Genomic DNA, 24,291 nt, shown 5'->3' with positions numbered 1-24,291 from the left:
CATTACATCATGGGCTTGGCAGGGAGCGCCCGAGAGGGGGGAGAGGAACCCGGGCGGCGGCGGCTGCACGCGGGGGGAGTCGGGGGGAGGATCCCCGGACCCCGCGGGCGACGGGGGTGGGGGGGCGGATTCCTACGTGGGGACCAGAAAAGGGGAGGGGAGCGGAGAGGGAGGAGCCGGATGGCGCGGAGGGGTCCGGTTGGAAGAACCGCCCGGCGGGGGGAAGAAGTTTGGGGAAGGGGAGGGGTCCGAGTGAATTCCTCCCCGACCGTCTGAGAGTTCTGGAGGGGTCGGGGCCCTCGAGTCGCCCGAGCGCTGGCAGTAGACGACTCGGAGGGCGCTTGAGAGGGGGCGGTGCTGCCACCGGCTGCTCGTCCTTGGGAATGTGGTTCGCCGACTCGAGTGACCCCTGAGTCCTCCTGGGGCCCGGGGGTGGCAGATCTGTTTGCCCGGCGGACGGTGGAGACGTGGGGTCCCTGCCGCGGGGGGCGTGGACGGGTTCCAGGGGTCTCCGAGGTCCAGGGGCGGTGCACTGAGCTGGGCGTGCCTGGGTGCCGGCCTCCTTCCTTGTGGCCCTTGTCCAAGGGGCGCGAGAAGTGCCTGGCCTAATCACCCCTCACCTGGCTCTGGCCTTGGCTGCCCTTTGCTCTCGTCGGCGGCCTCGCGGGCCACCCGGCCCCCCTCTTGGACCTCTCTCTCCCCTCGGGAAGCCACCCGACCTCTGGGACCAGCCTGGGAGCTCTGCCTGAGTACTGTCGTGTGGAGTGGGAGACGAGCGCCGCCCTGGGCGGCAGGAAGGCGAGCGAGGCCACCTGTCAGCGCGTCGGAGTCTCCAGGCTGGGCGGTTGACCTGGACCTGGGCAGTGCGCGAGGCCGAGGCCGTGTCTGGGTCAGTGTTCCACCGGCGCGGAAGAGAATAGCGGGGTGCGGCGGCCAGTGGAGCAGCCTAAGGTGGGCTGGAAAAGCGCCGCCGGGTATGGTCTCCAAAGTAGAGGGTTGGTTAAAAATCCCCTAAAACCTGAAAATCGCTGTACCTTCTATTATCAGGTGAATATTCACGGCTGGACTTGATGGCCAAATCCGGGCTATCTCCGTGTTTTCAGTGAAACACTGAGCCCTTGAACACTTTCTCCAGCAACTTGAAGCTTTGTTTATAAGAGTACTTCTGAGAAACCAGTGAAATACGTGCTTCAGACCCAGCCTTCCCTACTCTCGTGAACACAGTATTTTTGAAGATAAAGTATTTGAGATATTATTCCACTAATTCACACTTCCGTTTTTCAACTACAGCATATGATATGCCCCTGGAATTTCAATCTTTCCTTCCTTCCTCAAACCTAGTTTCTGCACCGTGTACTCCGTGTCAGACACGTGACAGTACCTAACCCTCTGTTGGGGGTATTGAAAGGTCTTGTGGGGCTGCAGAAGTTTAGGTGTTTCGTTAAAATAGGATATGTGAATAATTGTTTAAGATCATTATTAACCAGCCAGGAAAGGTATCTGCATAATTTAATGACTATCTTCCCTAAAATCGAGAATCCTAGGGTCAATGTTTTATTTTTGTTTGGCGTTATTATTATAGAGGCAGAAAATCTTGTCATATCATTTTCTCCAAGACATTACTGTCAATTAGCTAGTCCTTAGTAATAACTTCTAACGGGAAGTGGGAAGGAGAGTTCCAGCACAGTCTACCCTGGTATATACTTGGCTATCAATGGCAGCCAAAGCAGAAGTTCTCCATCTGGAGCCTTTGAAAGCCCTCAAGAATGATATATATATATATATTTTTTTTTTTAAGTGGAAGAAACACCAGTTTCATTAACTTATTTATTGTCACCTGCAGATTACTAAAGGAATAGTAAAACTAAAAAAAAAAAAAAAAAAACAAAGGCAACAAACCTTGAGGCAATCTTCAAAAATTCTAATGCTGAAGAAAGAAAATACTACCACCTACTGGAAAAATGTAGTTCTTACAGCAGCCTTTAACCGAGGAAAAGATCTTGATTTAGTTAATTTTTGAGCTACTTTTGAGAAATACAAAGATGAGCAGGAATGAGTTACCAGTCCCCCTTGTTTTTGTGGGATGACAATACTCGTGGTTTCCCATGCCTCTGGGCCTTTTCTCTGATAAGACAGAGAATATAGATAAAACCCAGTGAGGCTGCTTCATTATTCCTCAGAGTGAAGTCAAGACTCTGAAGGAAGGAAAGGAATACTATGAGCTAAATATATGTTTGTGTATTAAATGTGGAATTTTCCTATATGAACCTGTACCCAATTTTTATGGATAATTAAGAAGTAGCTAACAAGTACTAAAGGTTCACACCCCTTGGAAAAGCAATGAAAATATGAGCTAGAGGACATTATTGTTATGTCTGTGTTCACTATTTTTTATTTAGTCATTTGAAAAATACCTATTGTTCACCTACTTTATGCCAGGCAGTGGGTTAGGCAGTGAGTACACAGAGCACAGGTACTGAGTCCATCATGGTGTACCAAACAAAAGATAGATCAGAATATCAAATGAATTCACATTCTTTTAACATTCTTTTGTTTTTCTCCTCCCTAGACTCTGCAAAGGAAAGAAATTAGTGTTTGCTTGGTGAGTAACACTTTTTATCAAATAACTCAAATGTTCAAATGTTTCAAAGATGACTAAGTCCAGCTAAATCAGTGCTATGTTTATAAGTCACTGCTTAAGAACATGTTTAGGTATTGTTTATATCAATAAGCTATCTCCAGGAGCCCATGTCTATGGATTTTAAATTCATAGTTCTAGGAGTAATAACATAAAACAAAAAGTGTATTAGTTATAGAGACATTAGAACAAGTTATCTTTAATTATTTGCTTTATTAATTAGCAAAAGTGTTAGAAGTATTAAAATCTGGGGGTGCCTGGGTGACTCAGTTGAGCATCAGACTTTGGCTCAAGTCATGATCTTGTGGTTCATGAGTTCAGGCCCCAGGATGGGCTCTGTGCTGACAGCTCAGAACCTGGAGCCTGCTTCGGATTCTGTGTCTCCCTCTCTATCTATCCCTCCCCGCTCACACTGTCTCTGTCTGTCTCAAAAATAACATTAAAAAAAATTTTTTTGACGAAGTATTAAAATCTCCACCGAAGGATGAATGACAATGAATATTTTTCATTAATTCAATCATTTAATAAATCTATATTGAGCATTTATTCTGTGTCAGGTTTAAGATAGATGTTTAAGATACAATGTTTGAGATACATGGTGTTTTCTATCTAACATTTTCTATCAAATATGGTGCTTTCTATCTAACATTACAGATGGCGTTTTCTATCTAATATATATATATATATATAATCTTACATATAAGTTATATGTATAATTTGTATTTAATATGTAAATATATTTATAAATAAAATTTAATAATAAAATAGTGATAAATAATTATAAAATAAATAATAAAAATGATGAAAGAAATAAAACTTCATATATCCATTATATATTAAAATATAGATTTTATTGCATATATGCATAGAAAAAGGTGTTGAAAAGATTTCCACCATGATGGTAACTACTGGTGATTTCCCTGGATGATGGAATTACTGAGGATTATTATCTTGTTTCTCTATATTGTCTAATTTTTCTACCATACATACAAAAGTTAAAACAAAACACTGCATAAGCTCAAAACGACTGACTAAAATTAAATGTAGAAAGTATTCTGAAAAAACTACACTGTAAAACTTAGTTCTTCAACTCCTAATAATTGTTTAGGAGTCTGTTTGCTTCCTCCAGGTTCTTGTCCTAGCCTCATTACCGTGCCTCATGGCCTCAACATTCTTGTCTTTCCAGCCCCTGGTTCAGACACTTCCTGTGGTTTCTGAATCAACATTGAATACATTCCAAGCTCTTTGGCCTGAAATACAAAGACTCCAGCATTTGGCCACTATCTGCTGCTCTGGACTTTTCTCCAGAATTTCATTCACTAATTCATTCAACAAGAAGTATTTATCTAATATAAATCACTGTGCAGGGCAAATAGAGGATACAAAAGTCGAAGAGAGGGCATGGTCTCTTTAATCTCTAGTGGAGAACATAAAGTATGGGGGTGCACGCGCGCGCGCACACACACATGTTTCACTGAAAGGTACAATACACAGTGGGTCTAGGGGAAGATTGCACACAGTGTTGAACAATACCAGAGGAGGCAGAAATTCTGCCAGAAATTTCAGAAACACAGTAGGCATCTGGTACCTTATGTGTTGGTGCTCATTGGATAGTGTCAACAGAGATGGGCAAAATTTTAGGAATCTATCCTACTGCAACTATAGCATTATTACTGTAAGGTATACAAAAATATACAAGAATGTTAATACAAGAATGTTAATTTCAGCATTATTTGTATAGCAAAACACTAGACTGCAGACTAGTGTGTGAATAAATTATCAAACCTCCATACTATAAGTCTTATACAACTGCTTTTAAAAATGAGTTATAGTTGGAAAAAATGCATCAGAAATATGATAGATTGATGGATAAAGGGATTATAGGTAAAGTAATATGTGATAAGCATGAAAAAATGTTAATTATAGAATCTAGAGTGTATAGGTATTAATCATTCAATTCTTCCAATTTTTTTGCATACTCATGTGTATAATTGTTGGGGATAAAAATGATGAGTCAAATTTCTATGTTTTGGCCTAGAAATAAGCATTTTTTAAGTCATAGAATAATGTTTATGCTATGATTCTGTTTTTGTGGTTAAGAGACCCAGTTCTAAAGCAAGAGTCCTGAGTCTTGGAACACAACCCTACCAACTGACTAGCCATTTGACCTTTTACTAGTCACTTCCCACTCTGTGCCTTAATTTCATTGGTAACAAATCTACCTAATTATTGTTATGAGTAAATAAGTCAATACATTTAAATTTCTTAAAACAGTGCAGGCATATAGTAAGTGTTTGATAATATTATTAAATATGATTGTTTGAGAGGAGAAAGAGGTTATGTGGGATGGCAGAGAGCAAACAAACTTTTGTGTCTCTCTGTAAATATGCTATAAATACAAATACACATATATTTGTATGAGAATGTTTATTTGTATGTTTGGTACAACCCCATGAGGGAACAATCAGACAAATCCAGAAAGAGGGATATTCTCAAAGACAGCTGGTCTGGAAAATATGGTGGAAGGGCTGTCCTAGATTAAAAGAGACAGAAGGCATATAACAACCATATGCAATGTGTTATCCTTGATTGCCTCCAGGCTTGAAAAATTAGCTATTAAAGACATTGGGGGACAATTGGGGATACTGATATTGGTATTAGGCGATTATTATTAGTTATTAGTTTTGTTAGATGTGACCATGGTATTGTGGTCATGAAAGAGAGTAGTTTTTGTTTGTTTGTTTTTAAAGGATATTCATGCTGAGGTGTTTGGGTGAGGGGTCAAGATGTCTGCAGCTTAGTTTGAAATTGTTTAGCAAAAAGGTACATGGTTAAAATGTATGTGGCAAGCATTGAACCAGGTGGTGAGTATAATGGGTGTACACTGAACTATCTTTCCTCATTTTCTGTGTGTTTGAAATTTTTCTTAATTAAAAAATTGAAAAATAGAGTTAAGTATTAAGGTTTTAAAACACAGAGATGGGGTTTGTGAACACCATTTGCAAAGGCAAGGAGATGTGCAAGTTCATAGTAAATGCTGTCAATGCTTTGGCATTAAGAACAAAGGTATGAGTTGTAATAATATTAAACTTGACTGCTGTGTTTCTCAAAGTGGGAGTCCATGAATCTTACACATCAGAATCACCTGGGAGTTTATTTTAAAAGGCAGATCTCTGAGTTCCTCTGTAGGTGTAGTGAATCAGGGGGCGCCTGGGTGGCTCGGTTGGTTGAGCATCTGACTCAGGTCATGATCCCAGGGTCGTGGGATTGAGGCCCATGTGGGGCTCTGTGCTGAGCATGGATGGAGCCTTATTGAGATTCTCTCTTTCCCTCCCCGCCCCCCAAAAAGATGTAGTGAATCAGAGTCTTAAATCTTAAACTTTCCATGTGAGTCTCAATTAGAGTGTTTACTAAACTTCCCCTGTCACAAGATGAACGTTGGCTGTTTAGTGCTATACAGATTCCCAGGCCCCTTGCCTGATAATTCTGATTCTTTTGGGCTGGGACTTGAGAATTTGTATATTTAGAAAATGTTCTAGGTCATTTTGTGATTGGATCAGTTTGGAAAACGCTGAGTTAGAAAACTCTGAAGAACCTCAAAGTAGAGTTTCCTAAGCACGCTTGGTAAGAATCACCTGGGCTGCTAGTAGAAGGCACTCATATTTGCAGCCCTCACCAAAACCTTCTAAATTAGAATCTTCTGGGAGTGGGCCTGGAAGTCCATGTTTCTATCAAGAGCCCCTGGTGATTCTTTTTTTTTAATATATAAATATTTTATTATTTTTTTTTTTATTTTAGAGAGCATGCCCGCAAGTGGGGGAGAAGGGCAGAGGGAGAGAGAGAGAGAGAATCCAACCAGGCTGAGAATCCCAACACTCAGCGAAGAGCCAGATGTGGGTCTTGGTCCCACGAGCCTGGTATCATGAACTGAACTGAAATCAAGAGTCAGATGCTCAACTGACTGAGCCATCCAGGTGCCCTGGTGATTCTTAAGATCAGACAAGTGGGGGAGCATCAGTGCACAGGTATACAAAACCATCTGAAGGGACGGCCTGTTGAAGCGGTGGGAGCAGCAACAGAAGCATTAAGAGGAGAGGTCCCGAGCGAGCTCTCACTAGATGAAAGATGGCACTTTTCTCTTCTTGGTGTGCCATTCAGGTCCATCTCTAAGTGTCCTAGTCCCCACATTCCAGTCCCAAGAATCTGGATAGAGGATATTTTCCCACATGGAGCAGCTACAGATGAAAAGGTGCTGGTGGGGAATGTGTGGAGTTTTGGAAGGTAGAGTTGTCATGCAAATTAATACTCGGCCATGCCAGATATATGCCAAAATCTCACAAGCTTGCTGAATATATGTCAACCCCTGAGAGACGAATTCTTTTTTCTTAGCCTGCAAAAGGAAACGCCTGATGAATTTGTACGGTAAGGACGTCCCTTTGAATGGTCCTAGGGAAATACCCAGACATCTCACTTCAAGCAGTTTTATACTCGACTTTCCTGTGAAATTGTGCAACGTATGTCGACAAAGAGGAATATCTGTCACTGAAATAAGGTTGTCATGATGGTAGAGTGGACTCTGAGCCAGACACGCTGGAACTATGCCCCGCCTGATTTCACCGGCTGCCCCTTCTTACCTCATTTCATGCTGCCTCCCCACCCTCCGCCTACATTCAGTTCCTCAAATGTGCCAAGCTCATTCTCTTCTGGAGGACTTTGCACTTACTATTCCTGGAGAATTATGTCTTTCTGGCTCCTCATCCAGCACTTCAAAAGGCTGACTCCTCCCTCAGGTCTTAGCTCAAATGTCACCTTCTTAGAGAGGCCTTTTTAGAGCCCACTATCTAAAGCAGAGGCCCTTTCCTTACCGAAGCAGGTACCACAACGGAACTTGTATTGCTTGTTCCTGATCTCTCTCCACTCACCAGATTTCCAGCTCCACAAGTGCAGGGACCCGTTCTTTCTTATTTATCCTCAGGACCTTCAGTACTTTCTAGGACCTGTCACCCAGAAGTGCACAGTAACTATTTGTGAGTTGAATGAATGAATCTCGGGGTTGGAAGCTCCCTCAGAAGACTCTGGGTCCAGTGCCCCATCCTGTACTTAAATACCCTATTACTGTGTTTCGAGACCCAGTCCATGAGCATACTTTTACCTAAACTGCAGCAAAACAAGAGTAGCAAGAATAACATATTCTCGTTTTTTCACTCTTCCAAATTTATTCAGCTTCAAGGACTTTACTCTGACATTATGCTCTTCCTGCTTGAAGGGTAGGGGAGGTATTAAAGTATCTTATAGTAAATGATAGTAATATTGGGCTATTGATATCCTTATTTGGAGAAATAAAAAACAAAACAAAACTTGGTGACTTTAGCTGGTCTCCTGGTTTTCCTGGCCCATGAAATTCAGAAGTCTGCATCCCTCTGCATTCAGAGGTCACATCCCTCCATCTAAGTGGCCGTTTCGATGACCTTGGAGTGGCCATTGGCATTGATGATTAAAATGTGCTTTCTGTAAGTACTTGGTCTGTCCCTCTGTAACTTGCACCCATGGCAGCCATGGACGTGCACCTGTCAGCTCCCCTTCAAGGGTCTGCCACAGGATGGTGTTGCCAACACCAGCTGCTGTCTCTTTGCTCAGGGACACCCCATCCACTTAGTGGAGACTTTCTCAGGACTATGCTGTGGTCTGAGGCCCTTCCTCCTCAGTCCTTCTTTCCTCTCTGTTTTCACAGTCCTGGTCTGAAGGCTCTCCCTGCCTTGTCCCACTCCCTCCCCATTGAACCTTCACAGGTATTTCCCCCAATAAATAGCGTATACATCTAATCTTGGCATCTTCTTGTTGAAGGACCATCCTAAACAGACATACTATCCCCTGGCTTCATGTGACCCTAGGAATTGGACAAGGGACTCCAAATGTGATCTGACCGGCTGTGCAATTGTGGAGAGGGGACCATCCATCTCACCACCCATAAAATGGAGAAAATTCTACTAATCTTACAGGGCTGTTGTGAAACTTGAGTGAATAGCACATGCACTGCCTCCCAGTGCCTGATGCCCAGTAATGCAATGCCTGTCCCTACCCGACCCCACCACCATCACTGTGAGGCTGCGGAAACGGCTGTTCAAAAGCTGCTCTGATCTATGAAGAAACATTTTATAGGTTCAAGGGAAAAGTGAACAAAAGTATAGAGTTTTTGAAAGTTGTACATTTTGAAAGAGCTGAATGAAGGTCTCCTAGGGTTATAAATGTGTCGTATCAGACAATCTCATGTAAAATGAGCTTTAGTGCAAATTCTAACTTCCGAAGAGCAGACGATTAGGCAGTCATGTGAGTGGAATGGGATGTAGGTGAGCTAGAAACAGAGGTGCCAAACGGAGGAATCCGTTTCCTGGTCGAGAGGGATGAGTCCAGGTGGTTCTCTGTCCTCGGTCCTCAGAAAAGGTATACAACTGCTGATGTGCATGCTGGTGAGAGTAGGCTGTTCAGGTCGAGATGTAGAGAAGGAATTAGCAATGGTTAAGTGTCAGACTTTGGCTCAGGTCATGATCTCACAGTTCGTGGGTTCCAGCCCTGCATCAGGATCTGCACTGGCAGCTCAGAACCTGTAGCCTGTTTCGAATTTTGTGTCTCCCCCTCTCTTTGCTCCTCCCCCGATTGTGCGCTCACTCTCTTGCGTGCTCTCTCTGTCTCAAAAATAAATAAACTTTGAAAAAAGATAGTGTGAACCAGGGGGCACCTGGGTGGCTCAGTTGGTTAAGTGTTGGACTTCGGCTCAGGTCATGACTTCATGGTTCATGAGTTCAACCCCACATCGGGCTCTCTGCTGTGAGCAGAGAGCCCATTTTGGATCCTCTGTCCTGCCCCCCCCCTCAAAAATAAATAAACATTAAAAAAAAAAGGAAGTGAACCAAGTCGATACCTGCAACAGAACTGTATTTGCCACTAGGATCTAGTGTGCTTCCTGAGAAGTAGGCACAGCTATTCTGCATTAAAGATACTATTTAGGGGGGCTGATTCAGTCAGTTAAGCGTCTGACTCTTGATTTTGACTGAGGTCATGGTCTTGAAGTTCATGGGTTCGAGTGCTGCATTGGGCTCCAAGCCAGTGCAGAGACAGCTTGGGGTTCTCTCTCTCTCAAAATAAATAAATAAACTTAAATATGTATATGTATATACATACATATATGTATATATATATATAATTATGTATATGTATATTATGTATATACATATGTATATGTATATATATACGTAATTATATATATATTATTTAAGGGCGCCTGACTGGCTCGGCTGGTGGAGCATGTGACTCTTGATCTCTGGGTGGTGAGGTCAAGCCCCACAGTGGGCATAGAGCTTACTAAAAAAGATGTTATTTAAACATAAGTGCACTGCTGGCTCTCATCAACTTGTTAGGAGGCCTGGAAACAACTGGCACATTACTTGGCACATAGTTAAGTACTTGATAAATATTAATTTTCCTTCTTTCTGTGCCTGGATTAGAGTGTGTTCATTTGGTTACTTTACCTCTTGGGTCTGCCTCACATGGAGACATGCTCTCTCAAAATTCATGCAGTAAGGCCTAGGACAACCTTGCCAGGCCTTGAGTCATTATCGGAGGGAATAAAGAGAGAGATGTGGAGGAAGGAACCGCAGAACTGGTGACAGATGGAATGCGGGAAGGCTAGAGCGGGAGTCAGGTTTGCTAAGATAGCAACAGTGAAAGGCCAGCTGGGTGAGGCCCAGGAGCCGTGGCTTGGGGAGACTAACCTTGAGTTCAAGTCTCATTAGAGGAACCTCAGAAACACCTGTGTCAGCAGGGGCACACACTAGGGTAGAGAGTGGGGTTTCATGAGCCCAGGGCACGGTGGTAATTGCCTGCACCGGCTTCCCATATCCCTAGTACATTTTCACATGGGGTCATGGCCCCATCCAGGCCAAAAGCCGAGGTGGTTGCCCTCCCCCCCCTCCCGTCAACCTAGCCAGGTGAACCTCAGGTAAGACAGTGGGACTCTTGAGGAATCTGGTTTCACTTTTCACTAAAGTTCTTATTTCTCTTGGGATAGCTTTCAAATTTCCTTCAGTTCCTCAATTTAAAGAATTCTTCCGGAAAAAAAAAAGACTTAAAAAAATTTTTTTAATGTTTATTTTTGAGAGAGAGAGATGGAGTGTGAGCAGGGGAGGGGCAGAGAGAGAGGGAGACACAGAATCCGAAGCAGGCTCCAGGCTCTGAGCTGTCAGCACAGAGCCCCATGCAGTGCTTGAACTCATGAAACACGAGATCATGACCTGAGCCAAAATCAAGAGTTGGATGCTTAACTGACTGAGCCACCCAAGGGCCCCACCCTTTTAACCATTCTTAAGTGTAAAACTCAGTGGCATTAAGTACATCACATTGTACCATAAATCCCTACAAACTATTTCCAGAACTTTTCATCATCCCAAACTGAAACTCTGTAGCTATTAAAAAACAATTCCCTGTCTCCCATTCCCTCAGCCCTTGTTAACCAGTAGCTACTCTGTCTCTGTGATTTGCTTGTTCTGGGGACCTTGCAGAAGTGGAATCACACAATGTTGTCCTTTTGTGTTCTGTCTCCTTTACTGAGCATGATGCTTTCAAAATTCATCCATATTGTGGTATGTATCAGAATTTCATTCCTTTTTAAGACTAAAGAATATTCTATGAAGAAAACTTTTATGACAGCTTTCTCTAGATGGAGTTAAATAAGAAGGATCTAACTCTAAGTTTTAGAACACTTAGTCAGGTATACTACATTTTGACTGATTTCTAAACAATATAATTCAAACCAATTAACTGGCACAATTATTTAAAATATAAATATAAGCAAATTTTGAACCACAGTTTCAAACACAAATGTAGATGGATTCACATTTCTTAAAAATAAACAAATGTATGAAGTTTTAATTATAGTTTTTTTACAGTAAAGCATCTCACAAGGTGTCATAGATAAATTTTCAAATAAATATAGTCAGAAGATTAAATGTAAGCATTGCAAAACTACTCCTGTTTACAGGGTTTATATAGGTCAAAATTGTAAAAGTGGGACCTTAGGCCTTTTGGAGGGATAAATTGTCCCAGATTGGCATAAGACAACGAGAGTAAAATCACTTGTCCCAGAAGTCATCAAATCTTTATTGTAATCCTGGTTATTAATTTCAGAATTACCAATGTCTTTTCCACTAAAAGTGTGATTGAAATGTGTCCACAAGTTTGATTAGTTGAAAATTTAAAATGTACAAAAGGGTCATATTTCTACAATCTAATCAAAGGTCAGACTCCCCTTCCCCAATATTCTTTTAAAATTTATTTAATACTGAGGCACCTGGGTGGCTCAGCCGGTTAAACATCCGACTCATGATCTTGGCTCAGTTCATGATCTTACGGCTTATGAGTTCGATCCCTGTGTGGGGCTCTGTGCTGACAGTGTGGGGCCTGCTTAGGACTCTCTCTCCCTCTCTCTCTGTTCCTCCCCTGCTTGTGCTCTCTCTCTCTCTCTCTCTCAAAATAAATAAACTTTTAAAATTCTACTTAATATTATCTTTGTCTATAGACTTTGTGATACTTGTGGTATTAGTCAGCTTTGTTATATTTGTAATTTGTTATAATTTCCCCCAATACTCTCTGCAGCAACCCCTGTATGATAAGAACATCCCACCAGTTCTGGCACCAACAACTTTCTCCTAACCAGGTGCTACTGTTGCCCAGGATATATTTGATTTAATATTGATTAGTCCAACATTTTCCACATCCTTGGAATATTCCCAGTCAGAAAAGTTATGAGAAAACTACCTGGTTACATATTTTTTTGCAAGGCTTTTCAAAGCGCTTCTTAACTTAATGTTCATTATACGTCTTCTGGAGAGTAGAGTCCAGGGCAGGCCCTAAATTTACTTGAGCCCAGAACCCATCCTTCATGGGGCTTGTCGTACAGTGTTGCCTAGACTATGTTTTGGGAAATGCTGGCTCTGATAATAGGCTCGAGAAGAGCAACAAAAATGATGAAAGAGTTTTTAAATTGTATTTACAGTTCAGTGATGAAAAACCATGTGTTTTTTCGGACAATGTTGTCCAAATGTAGTCACCTGACTAGCATGTAAGAGCACAAGCTTCAGGCAAAATAAAATAAAGCAAAACTGAAAAAAAATAAAAAAATAAAGCAAAACTGAATTCAAATCCCAACTCTCCCAGCTAGTAGCTGTGTAATATGGGCCATTAACCTGTTGGTCTCAGTTTTCTGTCTACTTTAGTCAATTGAGCCAGGATGATGGGAGGTAATTGTATCTAATTGTCTCAATTAGAGTATAGGCAGGAGACAAAAAAACACAACAGTTATTTTATCAGAGATTATTAACATAAAAGTTGTTGACTGAAAAGTCAAACGGAAAAACATGAAGGTATTTCAGAGGTAGCAAATTTCAGCAGTAGCAATTGCAGAAAGCAGCTACCATCCCCCAGGGCTGGAGAAACATAGTAAAGTAGTTGGGATTATAAAGCCTGAGAGGTGTGGAAGAGGGGCCTCCGGGAGCCAAACTACTCAGACTTCTGAGGAGGGGGTGCTGCTGGGCTGGGGCTGGTGTCCTGAGTGGGAAGACAAGAAGGCAGGTTTGGCAAACGTTGGAAGAACTGCAATGGAGATTCGCCTGCTGCTCCTGGAATCAACCACCACTGCCAGGGAAAGGAGGTAGACTGAGGTAATGCTTGAAAAAACAGGAAGCCCACAGGAAAGAAACAGGAAAGAGTCTCCTTCCTGCCAGTCTCCCTTGACTTGCAAAGCTTTATAGGCAGCCCGCGGGTCTACAGAGTCTTACCCCAGCATCACAAAGTGGAGAGAAGGGTGGATCTGGAGCTGGGAGGCAATAGCTTAGTCACTGGCACTAACACAAAGTGCTCAGATCATAGAAACTATATGACAGCTATTCCTCCTCCTCCTAACCTGGCTAATTGGCTCAGTCCTATACCTGGTACAAATTTGCAGAATTTCTGTAGGACGTAGCTATGATAAACACCGAAGAGATTGAATGCTAGAGGTTCAACCAATTAAACAAAACAAGTAAGGTAGGTATAATGTCACATCTTCAACTTAAAATGTCTAAACTCTTGGTTTTGCCCACCCTCTTCCCCAGATGCTTCCTCCCTCAGTCTTTTAAAAGTGCAACTCAAACAAGGTCACCTCCCTACTTTGACTTTTAGTATCTTCCCACTGCATAGAAGACAGTCTCAGCTCCTGCCACGGCCAATAAGGCCTGGCCTCTCTCCAACCCCATCCACATGGCTCCTCCTTATTTATTCAATTCCAGCCACACAGGCCTTCTCTCTGTTCCTCCAACACCCAAGCTCTTTTTCACTTTAGGCCATGACATTTTTTGTTTCATCCTCCCAAGCACCAGGCTTACCACCACCACCACCAAATGACTAGTTTCCTAATAGTCTCTGGGCCTTCTATCTTAACCCCTTGTCCCCACCAACATACCAGTTCTTTCACCACATTCAGCCAGCCTTCAACAACTCCTCTTCACCTTCATGATAAAGTTTAACTCTCATCAAGCCCTTGCTGATCTTGCCTCAGTTTATCCAATGATACCCACTCCAGCCCCTCTTATTTAACGTAGTACTGGAAGTCCTAGCCAGAGCAATTAGACAAGAAAAAGAAACAAAAGGCATCCAAGTCGGAAAGGAAGAAGTAAAACAGTCTCTATTTGCAGATGATGTGATATTATACGTAGAACACCCTGAAGACTCCACCAAGAAACTGTTAGAACTAATGAATGAGTTCAGTAAATTTTCAGGATATAAAATCAATATACAAAGATCAGTTGTGTTTCCATAACTAAAAATAAATTATCAAAAGAGAAATTAAGAAAACAATCCCATTTGCAACTGCATTGAAAAGAATAAAATACATAGGAATAAATTTAACCAAGATCTTCAGTCTGAAAACTATCAGACATTGATGAACAAAATTGAAGAAGACCATCTCTGCAGATTCATTCCCTCTTTCTCCTTCTTACTCTGCACTCCAGCTAGTCTGAATTATTTCCATTTCCCTGAACATAAAAGGATCTACAAATGCTGTTCTCCCTGCGTAGTCAACACCAAACTGTCCCTCGGGTCCTGGTTTTCTGTCACTTCCTCTAGGAAGCCTTTCCTCATCCTCCAAGTCTGAGGTAGCTTCCTCCATAAGCTCCCATAATATGCTCAGCTTAAGCCTATCTTAGCACTTATGACTTTGCCTGTTTACTTCTCTGTGTCTCTCAATAGATTAGAAACTGTGTAAGACATGAACTGACCTGTTTATCTGTGTATTCCCATTGTTTTGCACAGAGTTTGCCATTTAACGTTTATTTGCTGAACAGATGAATGAATGAATCTTAAAGGTATTGAAGACTCATTGCAGTTATATTAAACCAAGCAATAGAATCCAATTTGCATTATAGATATCAGTATTAAAGGTGGTTTGAAGTGTAGCAACCTACAGAGTAGTGTAGAAAAAATATTGGAAGTCATGTTTATTTTCATCTGTGTGAGAAATTAAATTTTACTAATCTTGGAATAGGTGCAGAAAATGTCAATAACATAAGTTTTGAGGATGGTTTGGATTTTGAAATGGGGAAAGTCTGAAGATGGGAAAATCAGGATCAGGATGCTATTACAGTAATCCAGTTGAGAATAAGGATCTAAAGGTTGGTAAATTTTTGAGTAAGGGAATGAGGAGTCTAGGGTAACTCTTATGGTTCCAGCTTGGGTACAGTGAATGGTAACAATTGGTGAACCTGAGAGGACATGTCTACCTTTCCCATTAGATTGTTGCTCAACAGAGTCCAGACTCTCCTGTTCCTGTTTCTACTCCCAAAACACTGTTCATTCATTCAATCACTTATTCATTCAACAAATACTTGGAAGGCCTATTTTGAACTAGCTGCTGTTCTTGGTGCTAGAGATAGAGGATCAACAAGATAAATGGAAGTCCTTACTTAGCCTTGTGGAATTCACTTGGATGGGTGTTGAGATACCTTACCTCTATACTGTTTGTGGAGAGTTTTTATCATTAATGGATGTTGGATTTTGTCAAGTGCTTTTTCTGCATTTATTAAGATGATCTTATTATTTTTATCCCTCATTTGTGAATGTGGCGTGTCACATTGATTTGCATATATTGAAACATCCTTACATCCCTGGAATAAATTTCATGTGATCATGGGGTTTGTTTTACCTATTGTTGAATTCAGTTTGCTAGTATTTGTTGAGGATCTACCTGCAAAAGAATGTAGCTGAACCCTCTCCCTCACACTATATATAAAATTTAACTCAAAATTAATCCTAGAACTAAATGGTAAAATCCTTGGAACGAAATATGAGTAAATCTTTGTGACCTTAACTTGGGCCAAGTCTTCTTAGTTATGACAACAAAAGCACAAGTAACAAGAAAAAGAATAGATACGTTGCACTTCAGCAGAGTTAAAAACTTTTGCGCTTCGGGGAGCCTGGGTGGCTCAGTCGGTTGAGCATCCAACCAGCTCAGGTCATGATCTCGTAGTTTGTGGGTTCAAGCCCTGCTTCAGGCTCTGTGCTGACAGCTCAGAGCCTGGAGCCTGCTTCAGATTCAGATATGTCTCCCTCTCTCTGCCCCTCCCCCGCTCACACTCTGTCTCTCTCTCTCTCTCTCTCTCTCTCTCTCTCTCTCTCTCTCAAAAATAAATAAAAATGTTAAACAGAAAAAAATCCCAAAAACTTTTGTGCTTCAAAGGACACCATTAAGAAGGTGAAAAGACAGCCCAAAGAATGGAGAATATTTGTAAATCATGTATCTGATAAAAGACTTCCATCTAGAATATAAGCTTCTACAAGCCAATAATAAAAAGTCAACCCAATGGGCAAAGGATCTGAATAGGTATACAAATGGCCAATAAACATTTGAAAAGATGCTCAACATCATTAAGCCATTAGGGAAATGCAAATCAAAACCACAATTATACTGTGAATGGTGGTAGGCTGTAGTGAGGAGAGGTCCAGTTTAATGAGTATAGTTTCAGTTTTGCAAGATAAAAAAGTTCTGGAGATTTGTTGCACAAGAATGCAAATATACTTAACACTACTAAACTGTACATTTAAAAATGGTTAGGATGATAAATTTTATATATCTTTGGGAAGTAGCTACTAATCTATATAAGCCAAATACTTTCTCCAACAACGCATTCAAATACAATGCTTTTATAGATATTCCTACAAAATGTCACTTATTCACTGCTACTGGAAAATGCTGAAATAAGCCTTTAGGTGTCAGTGCACTCGTTTTTACTTGATTACCTACCAAATTATTCATATTTATTACTACCAAGGGCAGGAAAATCAATTACTTTAGTCACAGCAAGAGGAGATAAGGGCAAATCATCTTTAAGAATTATAAAAAATGATGGGTGAATACCTAAACAAAATGTGGTATATACATACAACGGAATATTAGTCAGCCTTAAAAATGAAGGAAATTCTGATATATGCCATAGCACAGATGAACTTGAAGACATTATACCCAGTGAAATGTCAGACACAAAAGGACAAATATTGTGTAATTCCATATATATGAAGTACCTCCAATAGTCAAAGGCTGAAAAGAGAGGGCATGGGGTGTCAGTATTTAATGGGTATAGAATTTCAGTTTCGCATGATAAAAAAATTCTGAAGATGGATACTGATGATGGTCACACAACAATGTGAATATGCTTAAGGTCACTGAACTGTACACTTAAAAACAGTTAAAATGGGGGGTGCCTGGGTTGCTCAGCCGGTTAAGCATGACTTCGGCTCAGGTCATCTCCTCTCATTTTGTGAGTTTGAGCCCCACGTCGGGCTCTCTGCTGTCAGCGCAGAGCCTGCTTCAGATCCTCTTTTCTCTCTGCCTCTCCCCCGCTTGTGCTCGTTCTCTCAAAAATAAATAAACATTAAAAAAAATAGTTAAAATGGTAAATTTTCTGTTATGTATATTTTACTACAATAAAAAAATTACGAGGAATGGAGGAAGATTGCAGGTGGAATCCATCGCATATAAGAAAGCAACTATGTCTTGGACAGATCTGTGAAGAGAAACAGGATGGCTGACATGGGCAAAATGATCTCTGAGGAATTCCCCAATTTTCACCCGAGTTTCCCAGATGAACTGTTGCTAGCTGACTGTGGCAGACTTTTAATGGCCCTCCTTCCAGTGGTACCGTTGGAACAGAGCTCAAGGAATTTCTGAGGTGGGATATGCTGTCAGTGCTCCTTGGAGGCACAAATACTTAGGGGTCAGAAGTCTTGCCTGATTCTTTGTAGCCCAGACCCCCAAAGGAATCTGGCCCCTAGAACGTGTTTATTACATAGCTATTGAACAGAGACGAAAGTTTGATTTGGTGTATACAATGGAGAATAGGTAATGTCTTTTTCAGAGTGTTGTATTTGATTAAAATGAAATGACATTATGTAAAAACACTGATACAAAGATAAGGCATTATTCTAATACAAACAGGACAAAAAAGTCTTGAAAATCTCCCTGAAGTTCAGTTTATTTGCTGTGATCTAATTTCTTAGTGACTGAAGATAATTTCCCCTGAAGACACAGAAAGTTCTGATTTGCCTTTTTCTTCGTCATCTTGGAAAGCATGGGGGATGGGGCTTTTTGCCTATTATGTGACTGTTCTGAAAGATATGGGTTTATGTGGAATAAAAATACGCTAGGAAAAAATAGTTATTTGTTTCTCTTAGCAGTTTTTCCGGATCCAAAACCTCTCCAGTTTTGGATGGATTTGCTATGTTGGAGGAAATCTAAGGTAAGGCATTACGAGTCTCACAGATCTTCCCTGATAGGTCACATTCTGCTAACCTAATCATATTTGACAACAAATTTAATTAGCCAAGAAATTTTATTATATGTTTCATATATCTGCCTCCTACAGATGAGTATCATTTTAATCTATGATATACTGAGAACAGTCAAGAATTGTATCTTGCATTTATGATTTAAGAAGCTATATTAAAATTAAGACTTGTGTTTATGTGACTATAAGGAAAATTAAAAACCATTACATGGATATTTATAAAAACTGTTATTTTCGGAAAAGTTTTAAAGTTGGAAGCCCTGTCCTACGCCTTTATAAAATGGGGAACATACAATTACTTTAGGAAGAATTCAGTTTTTCCCAAATTCCACTCCAGATTATGTCAAAGGCAGAACATCCAGAAATCTTGAGGCATTTACCTCCTCAAATTTTAGATGAATTGCTTTTAAGATTTTTCCTAATCAACATTATATGAAACCTTCTAGCTGATAAAAGGTCAAACATTTACATTCTTCTCAAGAGTTGAATGAATTTTTATGTTATCAACACAGATGGTATTCCAGTATTTACCATAGTGAACAGGAAGGAATTAATTTCATCATCCATGTACCATACAAATGTGAAGTTAAAATAGAATTTTCATTGACGGTCAATACTGTAGATTCCACGTGACAATTAATTCCAAGAACACAAATTCGACATCTTCAGTGGAAGGTGTACTTTTCAGTTTTAACAATACTCTCAAAGAGCTTTCCGTTTGTCTTTCTCTTGCTCCTTCTGACTGCAAAGTGCAAAAGATTCCTGCACAAATTGCCTGCACATAGGGCACTGCTGAAAATACCTAACGCAGCCATCACACAAGCACGTGTGTCTACACGGCAGAAGCACCCAGTTCACAGTCCCGTTCTGGCAAACGACACAGTCCTTGCTATTCTCCTCAGGGGGCTCCACTTCACTTTCAGACAGTCCAGCCTTTTCTAGCAAACTTCGGTCTGTGCTTTTTTCTCCTGGAGAGGAATTGCTGGAGGGAGTGGAGTTACTATTTGCAGACATGAAAAGTTGCTGGAAACCAAAGAAACAAGTTTAAGGATAAACACAAAGGACAATTACCTTTTAAATCTGGGAGTCATAAAAGCTGCTAAAAATTTGTGAGTTAGCAAACCCAGTAGCAAACAACAGCTAACTCTGTGACTAACTGAGAAACATTATCTCTTTCTAAATAGTCATTCTTTGAAACTCTGCAAACAAAAGGGACAGAGAAAGATGACAGGGTACTTACCTTAAGATCATGAAATTGACCTTGAGCCAGGAGTAAATATTGATATAATATTCTACAGGAAAGTTTATAAGTCTTATCAGGAATATGAATTACTGACACCATGGAAATCTAAAATAAAAATTAAATACCAGTCAGTACTTACATTATTTCACAGGCATATGAAATAAAAATAAAAGGTTGACAAATTGGAAAACTTACAACATTTTATTTAAATCACAGTCATTAAAAAGGATCAATTACTGAACAATATTTCAATAGTGGCAATATTTTTGCCAGTTATTTTTAGTTATATTCAAAATTATAAATTTAATGCCATCCCAACAAAAATATCAATGAGCTTTTTCATAGAGTTATATGAGTTAACTCAAAAATTCTCATTGAAAAATAATACATAACTATAGCTAGGAAAATACTGAAAAGAAAGCTGTGGGGAGGACTGAGCCCAGTCAGATATTAAAACATACTACAAAGCCTCTAAAACTAAAATAATATGGTACAGGCACATGAACAGACAGGCGGCTAGAACAGAACAGTTCAGAAACAGACCCAACTTTCTATACAAGTATGATAAAGGTGGGATCTGAAATCATTGGGCAAATAGTCTTTTTAATGAAAAGCACTGGACAACTGGACAGCGGTTTGGAAAAATATAAAATTATATGCATCTCTCATAATCATACATAAAAATAAACTCCAAAAGCATAAGAAATCTAATTGTACAAAAGAAAAAAAAAACTGTGCAAGCACTAGAAGAAAAAAATGTGAATTCCTTTTTATTCTCAGTGTAGTGAAAGACTTTCTAACTATGACACAGACCCAGAGGCAGACGCATTTGACTGTATAAAAATTGAAAACTTGTATACCAAAAAGCACCATAGGCAAGGTCAAAAGACATCTGAAGAACTGGAATAATATTTACAATATCCCTAAGTTATGAAGAACTTTTAAATACTGGTAAAAAGTAACCAAAAATCCTATTGAAAATGGGTAAAAAATATGAATAGACAATTTACTCAAAAAATATAAATATGGTCCTTAGCCATATTAAAAGACGATGGTGTGGAATTGGCTAGAGATTCCATCTCTCCCTCCCTCTCCCCCTCCTCCACTCATGCTCAATCTCTCTTTCTCTTGCTCTCAAAAGAAATAAACTAAAAAAAAAAAAAAGATCTTCAATTTCACTCACAATATGACAAAATACAAATTAAAACCACTGAGATATCACTTCTCACTCATTGGATTAATAGATTTCAACTGTTTGTTAATACACTCTATGAAGAAATAGTTACTCTCATATATTGCTAGTGGAATGTATAAAAAAGAAAAAAAAAGGTACAATTCCAAGGGTATAATCCCAATGGAGGGGAATTTGGCAATATGTAACAAAATGACATACCCTTACCCTCCAACCACACAACCTCAACAATATGAAAATACATATGCACAGATTATTCAATGCAAGATTATTTGTTATTGCACGATACTGGAAATTATCTGAATGTCCAACTACAGGAGATTGGCTAAATAACTGTGGTACCCATACATCCTGCATACAATGGAGTGCTATGCAGCTGTGAAAAACAAAGTGAGGAAGAGCTGTATGAACTGATCTGGAGTGGTTTCCAGGAGATATTATGAAGTAAAAAAAGCAGGAACATGTTTAGTATATAAAGTGTGATACCTTTTGAGTAAGAGAGAAAATAAGAAAAAATATATACATGTGTATCTTCTCATTATTACAATCAGAAACAGAAGGGATAAATGAGAAAACAATGAACTTGGTTATCTATAAGATTTGGGGTGTATAAGAATGGGAGGAAGGGATGAGAGCAACACCTGAGTACACCTCTAATTTATACAGTATTTTTTGACTTTTAGGAGAACTAATCTGAGTAATTTATGGACACAGAGTTTGACTATAAATCTTCAGGCAGAAAGTAAGGAGAGGGCAGTTGAGCACCAAAATAATTAAATTCAGTAATGAATTATAAACCACTGGGGGAAAAGAGGAATTCCTGAGGCTGTATGGATAATAAATACATAAATGGGAGGTCTCTTGCTTATAGTAGAATACTGAGGGCTGATTGGCGGGCTGGAGTTGGAAAACAATCATTTTTGCAACCATGATAGTAAAGATAAAATCTGGTAAGAATTATCAACGGATATTATATCCAGGGGGAAATTCTCATAAAAACTGGAATATTTGCATGGTCTTAAAAGTGCCCCTCCTACACCAACTGCTTACTATTTGCAAGAGAGGGGAAAAAATTGAAGAGACGAGAAATTAAACAACACCTTGCCAAGAGATCAAAATGAACATCCCTAATGAGGGGAAAGAACTGCCCATGCCTGGAAAGGTGCCGCCCTGAAAAGCACACATCATCACCTGTGAAGTAGACTGGCTGAAAATGCACAACTCCAATCTAATCATGATGAAACATCAGACACACAAAATGAGAACTGTACTATTTTACAAAAAGGGTGCATGTGACTATACTCTTCAAAAATGCTAATGTCATGAGTTGCATGAGTGGCTCAGCTGGTTAAACATCTGACTCTTGGTTTCGGCTGGGGTCATGACCTCAGGGTTCAAGAGATCCAGCCACTTGTCCAGCTCTGCACTGACAGGGTGGAGACTGCTTAAGATCTTTTCCCTTCTTCTCTAAGCCCCTCCCCTGATCCCATGCCATGCATGCACACACTCTCTCTTTATTTCTCTCAAAATAAATAAGTAAACATTTTTTAAAAATACTAATGTTGTAAAAGACAAACAGGCTATGAAAATAGTTCTAGGTTAAAAGAGGTTAAAGATACAAGACAAACAGTATCTGACTCCAGACTAGAACCTGTACTGGTGGGAAAAACATGCTGTAACGAAGACTGCTAAACCCACTGACATATTGGAATATAGGTAATAGGTTGGATCAAATATTTTATCAATGTCAGATTTATAAAGTTGATAACTATGTTGTGTTTATATAAGAGAACATTCCTATTATCAGGAAATACACACTAAAATATTTAGGGTAAAGAATCATTCATACAACTTCTCAATTCATTTAAAAAAATACACACACATAGGCAAGTAATGGTGCAAACAGTGCAAATGTTAATAATTAACAATAGGAGGTCTCGGTAAAAGGTATAGGGCTGTTCTTCTGCTTCTTTGTTTTTGCAAGTTTCTGAAATTATATGCAAAGAAAAAGTTTAAAAACAGAACCCTTCTATGGCTGTAAACATATAATATTGTTTATAGCTCTATCAGGATTTCATAATTTGGTTAATGGTTTCAGAAGCTTGCAATACTGAATCAAAATGACAGGATTGGTAGAATGTTATCATCTCACATGAACAATCCTGCCATTGGATTTAATACTAAAAGCTTCAGAAGCTACTATCATGCGAGTTATAAATACATAGGTAGCTATAGATATAAATCTGGTATGGAAAAGATGCTCAAAATATACTAAATGAAAACATGTCTCAGAATAGTACATATAATTTTTTGTTTTTGTTTAAAAATTCCATATATAAAGGTCTGCAAAGATACAGACAAATATTCACAGTGGTTAACTTTGGATGACACAATATAGGAGATTATGCTTTTTTCCTTCTGGCTTATCTAGATTTTCTAATTCTATTTCCTGCCACAAACATATATTATTTGAGTAATACAGATATTTAATATAATTGAGTAAAAATGAAAAAAATTTCAAAGTCGAAATATTGCAATAACAACCCTGCTTTCCTTAATCTACCTAAATAAAATATATATATATTTATATATATATTTAGACTCTCACCCCCAGATAAAATATTGAAAAACCAAATGTTTGGTTTGCTTTTAAAATTAAGGACAGACAACATTAATACATACTATATTAACAAATATGCTTTAGTTCCAATATTAGGCCCAATCTGAGAGATAAGAAGCAAGATTAACAGGACAAAGGGGAGGGAGCCTGAGAAGAAGAAAAGACCCAGGGGAGGACCCAGGCAGGGAGACTTTAAAAGGAAAAGTGGGGCACCTGGGTGGTTCACTTGGTTAAGGGTTAGACTCTTGATTTGAGCTCAGGTCATTATCTCATGATTTATGAGTTCAAGCCCCATATCAGAGTCTGCACTGACAGTGCAGAGCCCGCTTGGGATTCTTTCTCTGTCCCTCCCCTGCTCGCACTCTCTCCCAAAATAAATAAATAAACATTGAAAAAAATAAACAAAAGTAAAAAGAAAATGCCTATTAACCCTTGAGGGCCGGACACCGGCTCCCCTGTGGGAATGAGCTTCCCACATGTACAGCTGGGCCACATAGGTTTCATTCCAGTTGGATCAGGGACCTGATAGCAAATCTTTCCCTGTTTATAATGCCATTGACCTGTACACGGGAAAGTGATTAAAACAGTAAATTTTATGTTATATACATTTTAACACATACACACTCTCCTCTGTCTAGACCGAGGATGAAAGTTAGAAAACGAAGAAGACACTGAATACCTTAAACAGATAGGTTCCCTAGGTTTTCCCCTCAGTGAGCGGAAAAGAAA

At 39.7% G+C, this 24,291-nt stretch overlaps 1 protein-coding gene across 4 annotated transcripts in view; it reads right to left on the bottom strand.

Annotated features, from left to right (window-relative positions):
* Nucleotides 1-17,550: 17,550 nt before the first annotated feature.
* The window catches only part of CGRRF1 (cell growth regulator with ring finger domain 1), a 30,481-nt gene continuing 23,740 nt past the window's right edge, over nt 17,551-24,291 (bottom strand). For 3 of the 4 annotated variants that reach the window (XM_042989725.1, XM_007083332.3, XM_042989726.1), the window contains exons 5-6: nt 19,748-19,855; nt 18,986-19,530 (exon numbers count right to left, since the gene is read on the bottom strand). In XM_042989725.1, coding sequence (XP_042845659.1) covers nt 19,210-19,530; nt 19,748-19,855 — 429 coding nt within the window. In that variant the 3' untranslated portion in view covers nt 18,986-19,209. Of the gene's footprint in view, nt 17,576-18,985; nt 19,531-19,747; nt 19,856-24,291 lie in introns of those variants that run through there. The other variant, XR_006218858.1, reaches the window with a different exon arrangement.

This window comes from Panthera tigris, chromosome B3 (genome assembly GCF_018350195.1).
Source record: "Panthera tigris isolate Pti1 chromosome B3, P.tigris_Pti1_mat1.1, whole genome shotgun sequence".
NCBI classification, from domain to species: Eukaryota; Metazoa; Chordata; class Mammalia; order Carnivora; family Felidae; genus Panthera; species Panthera tigris.
This window is presented reverse-complemented; position numbering and strand designations above follow the sequence as displayed.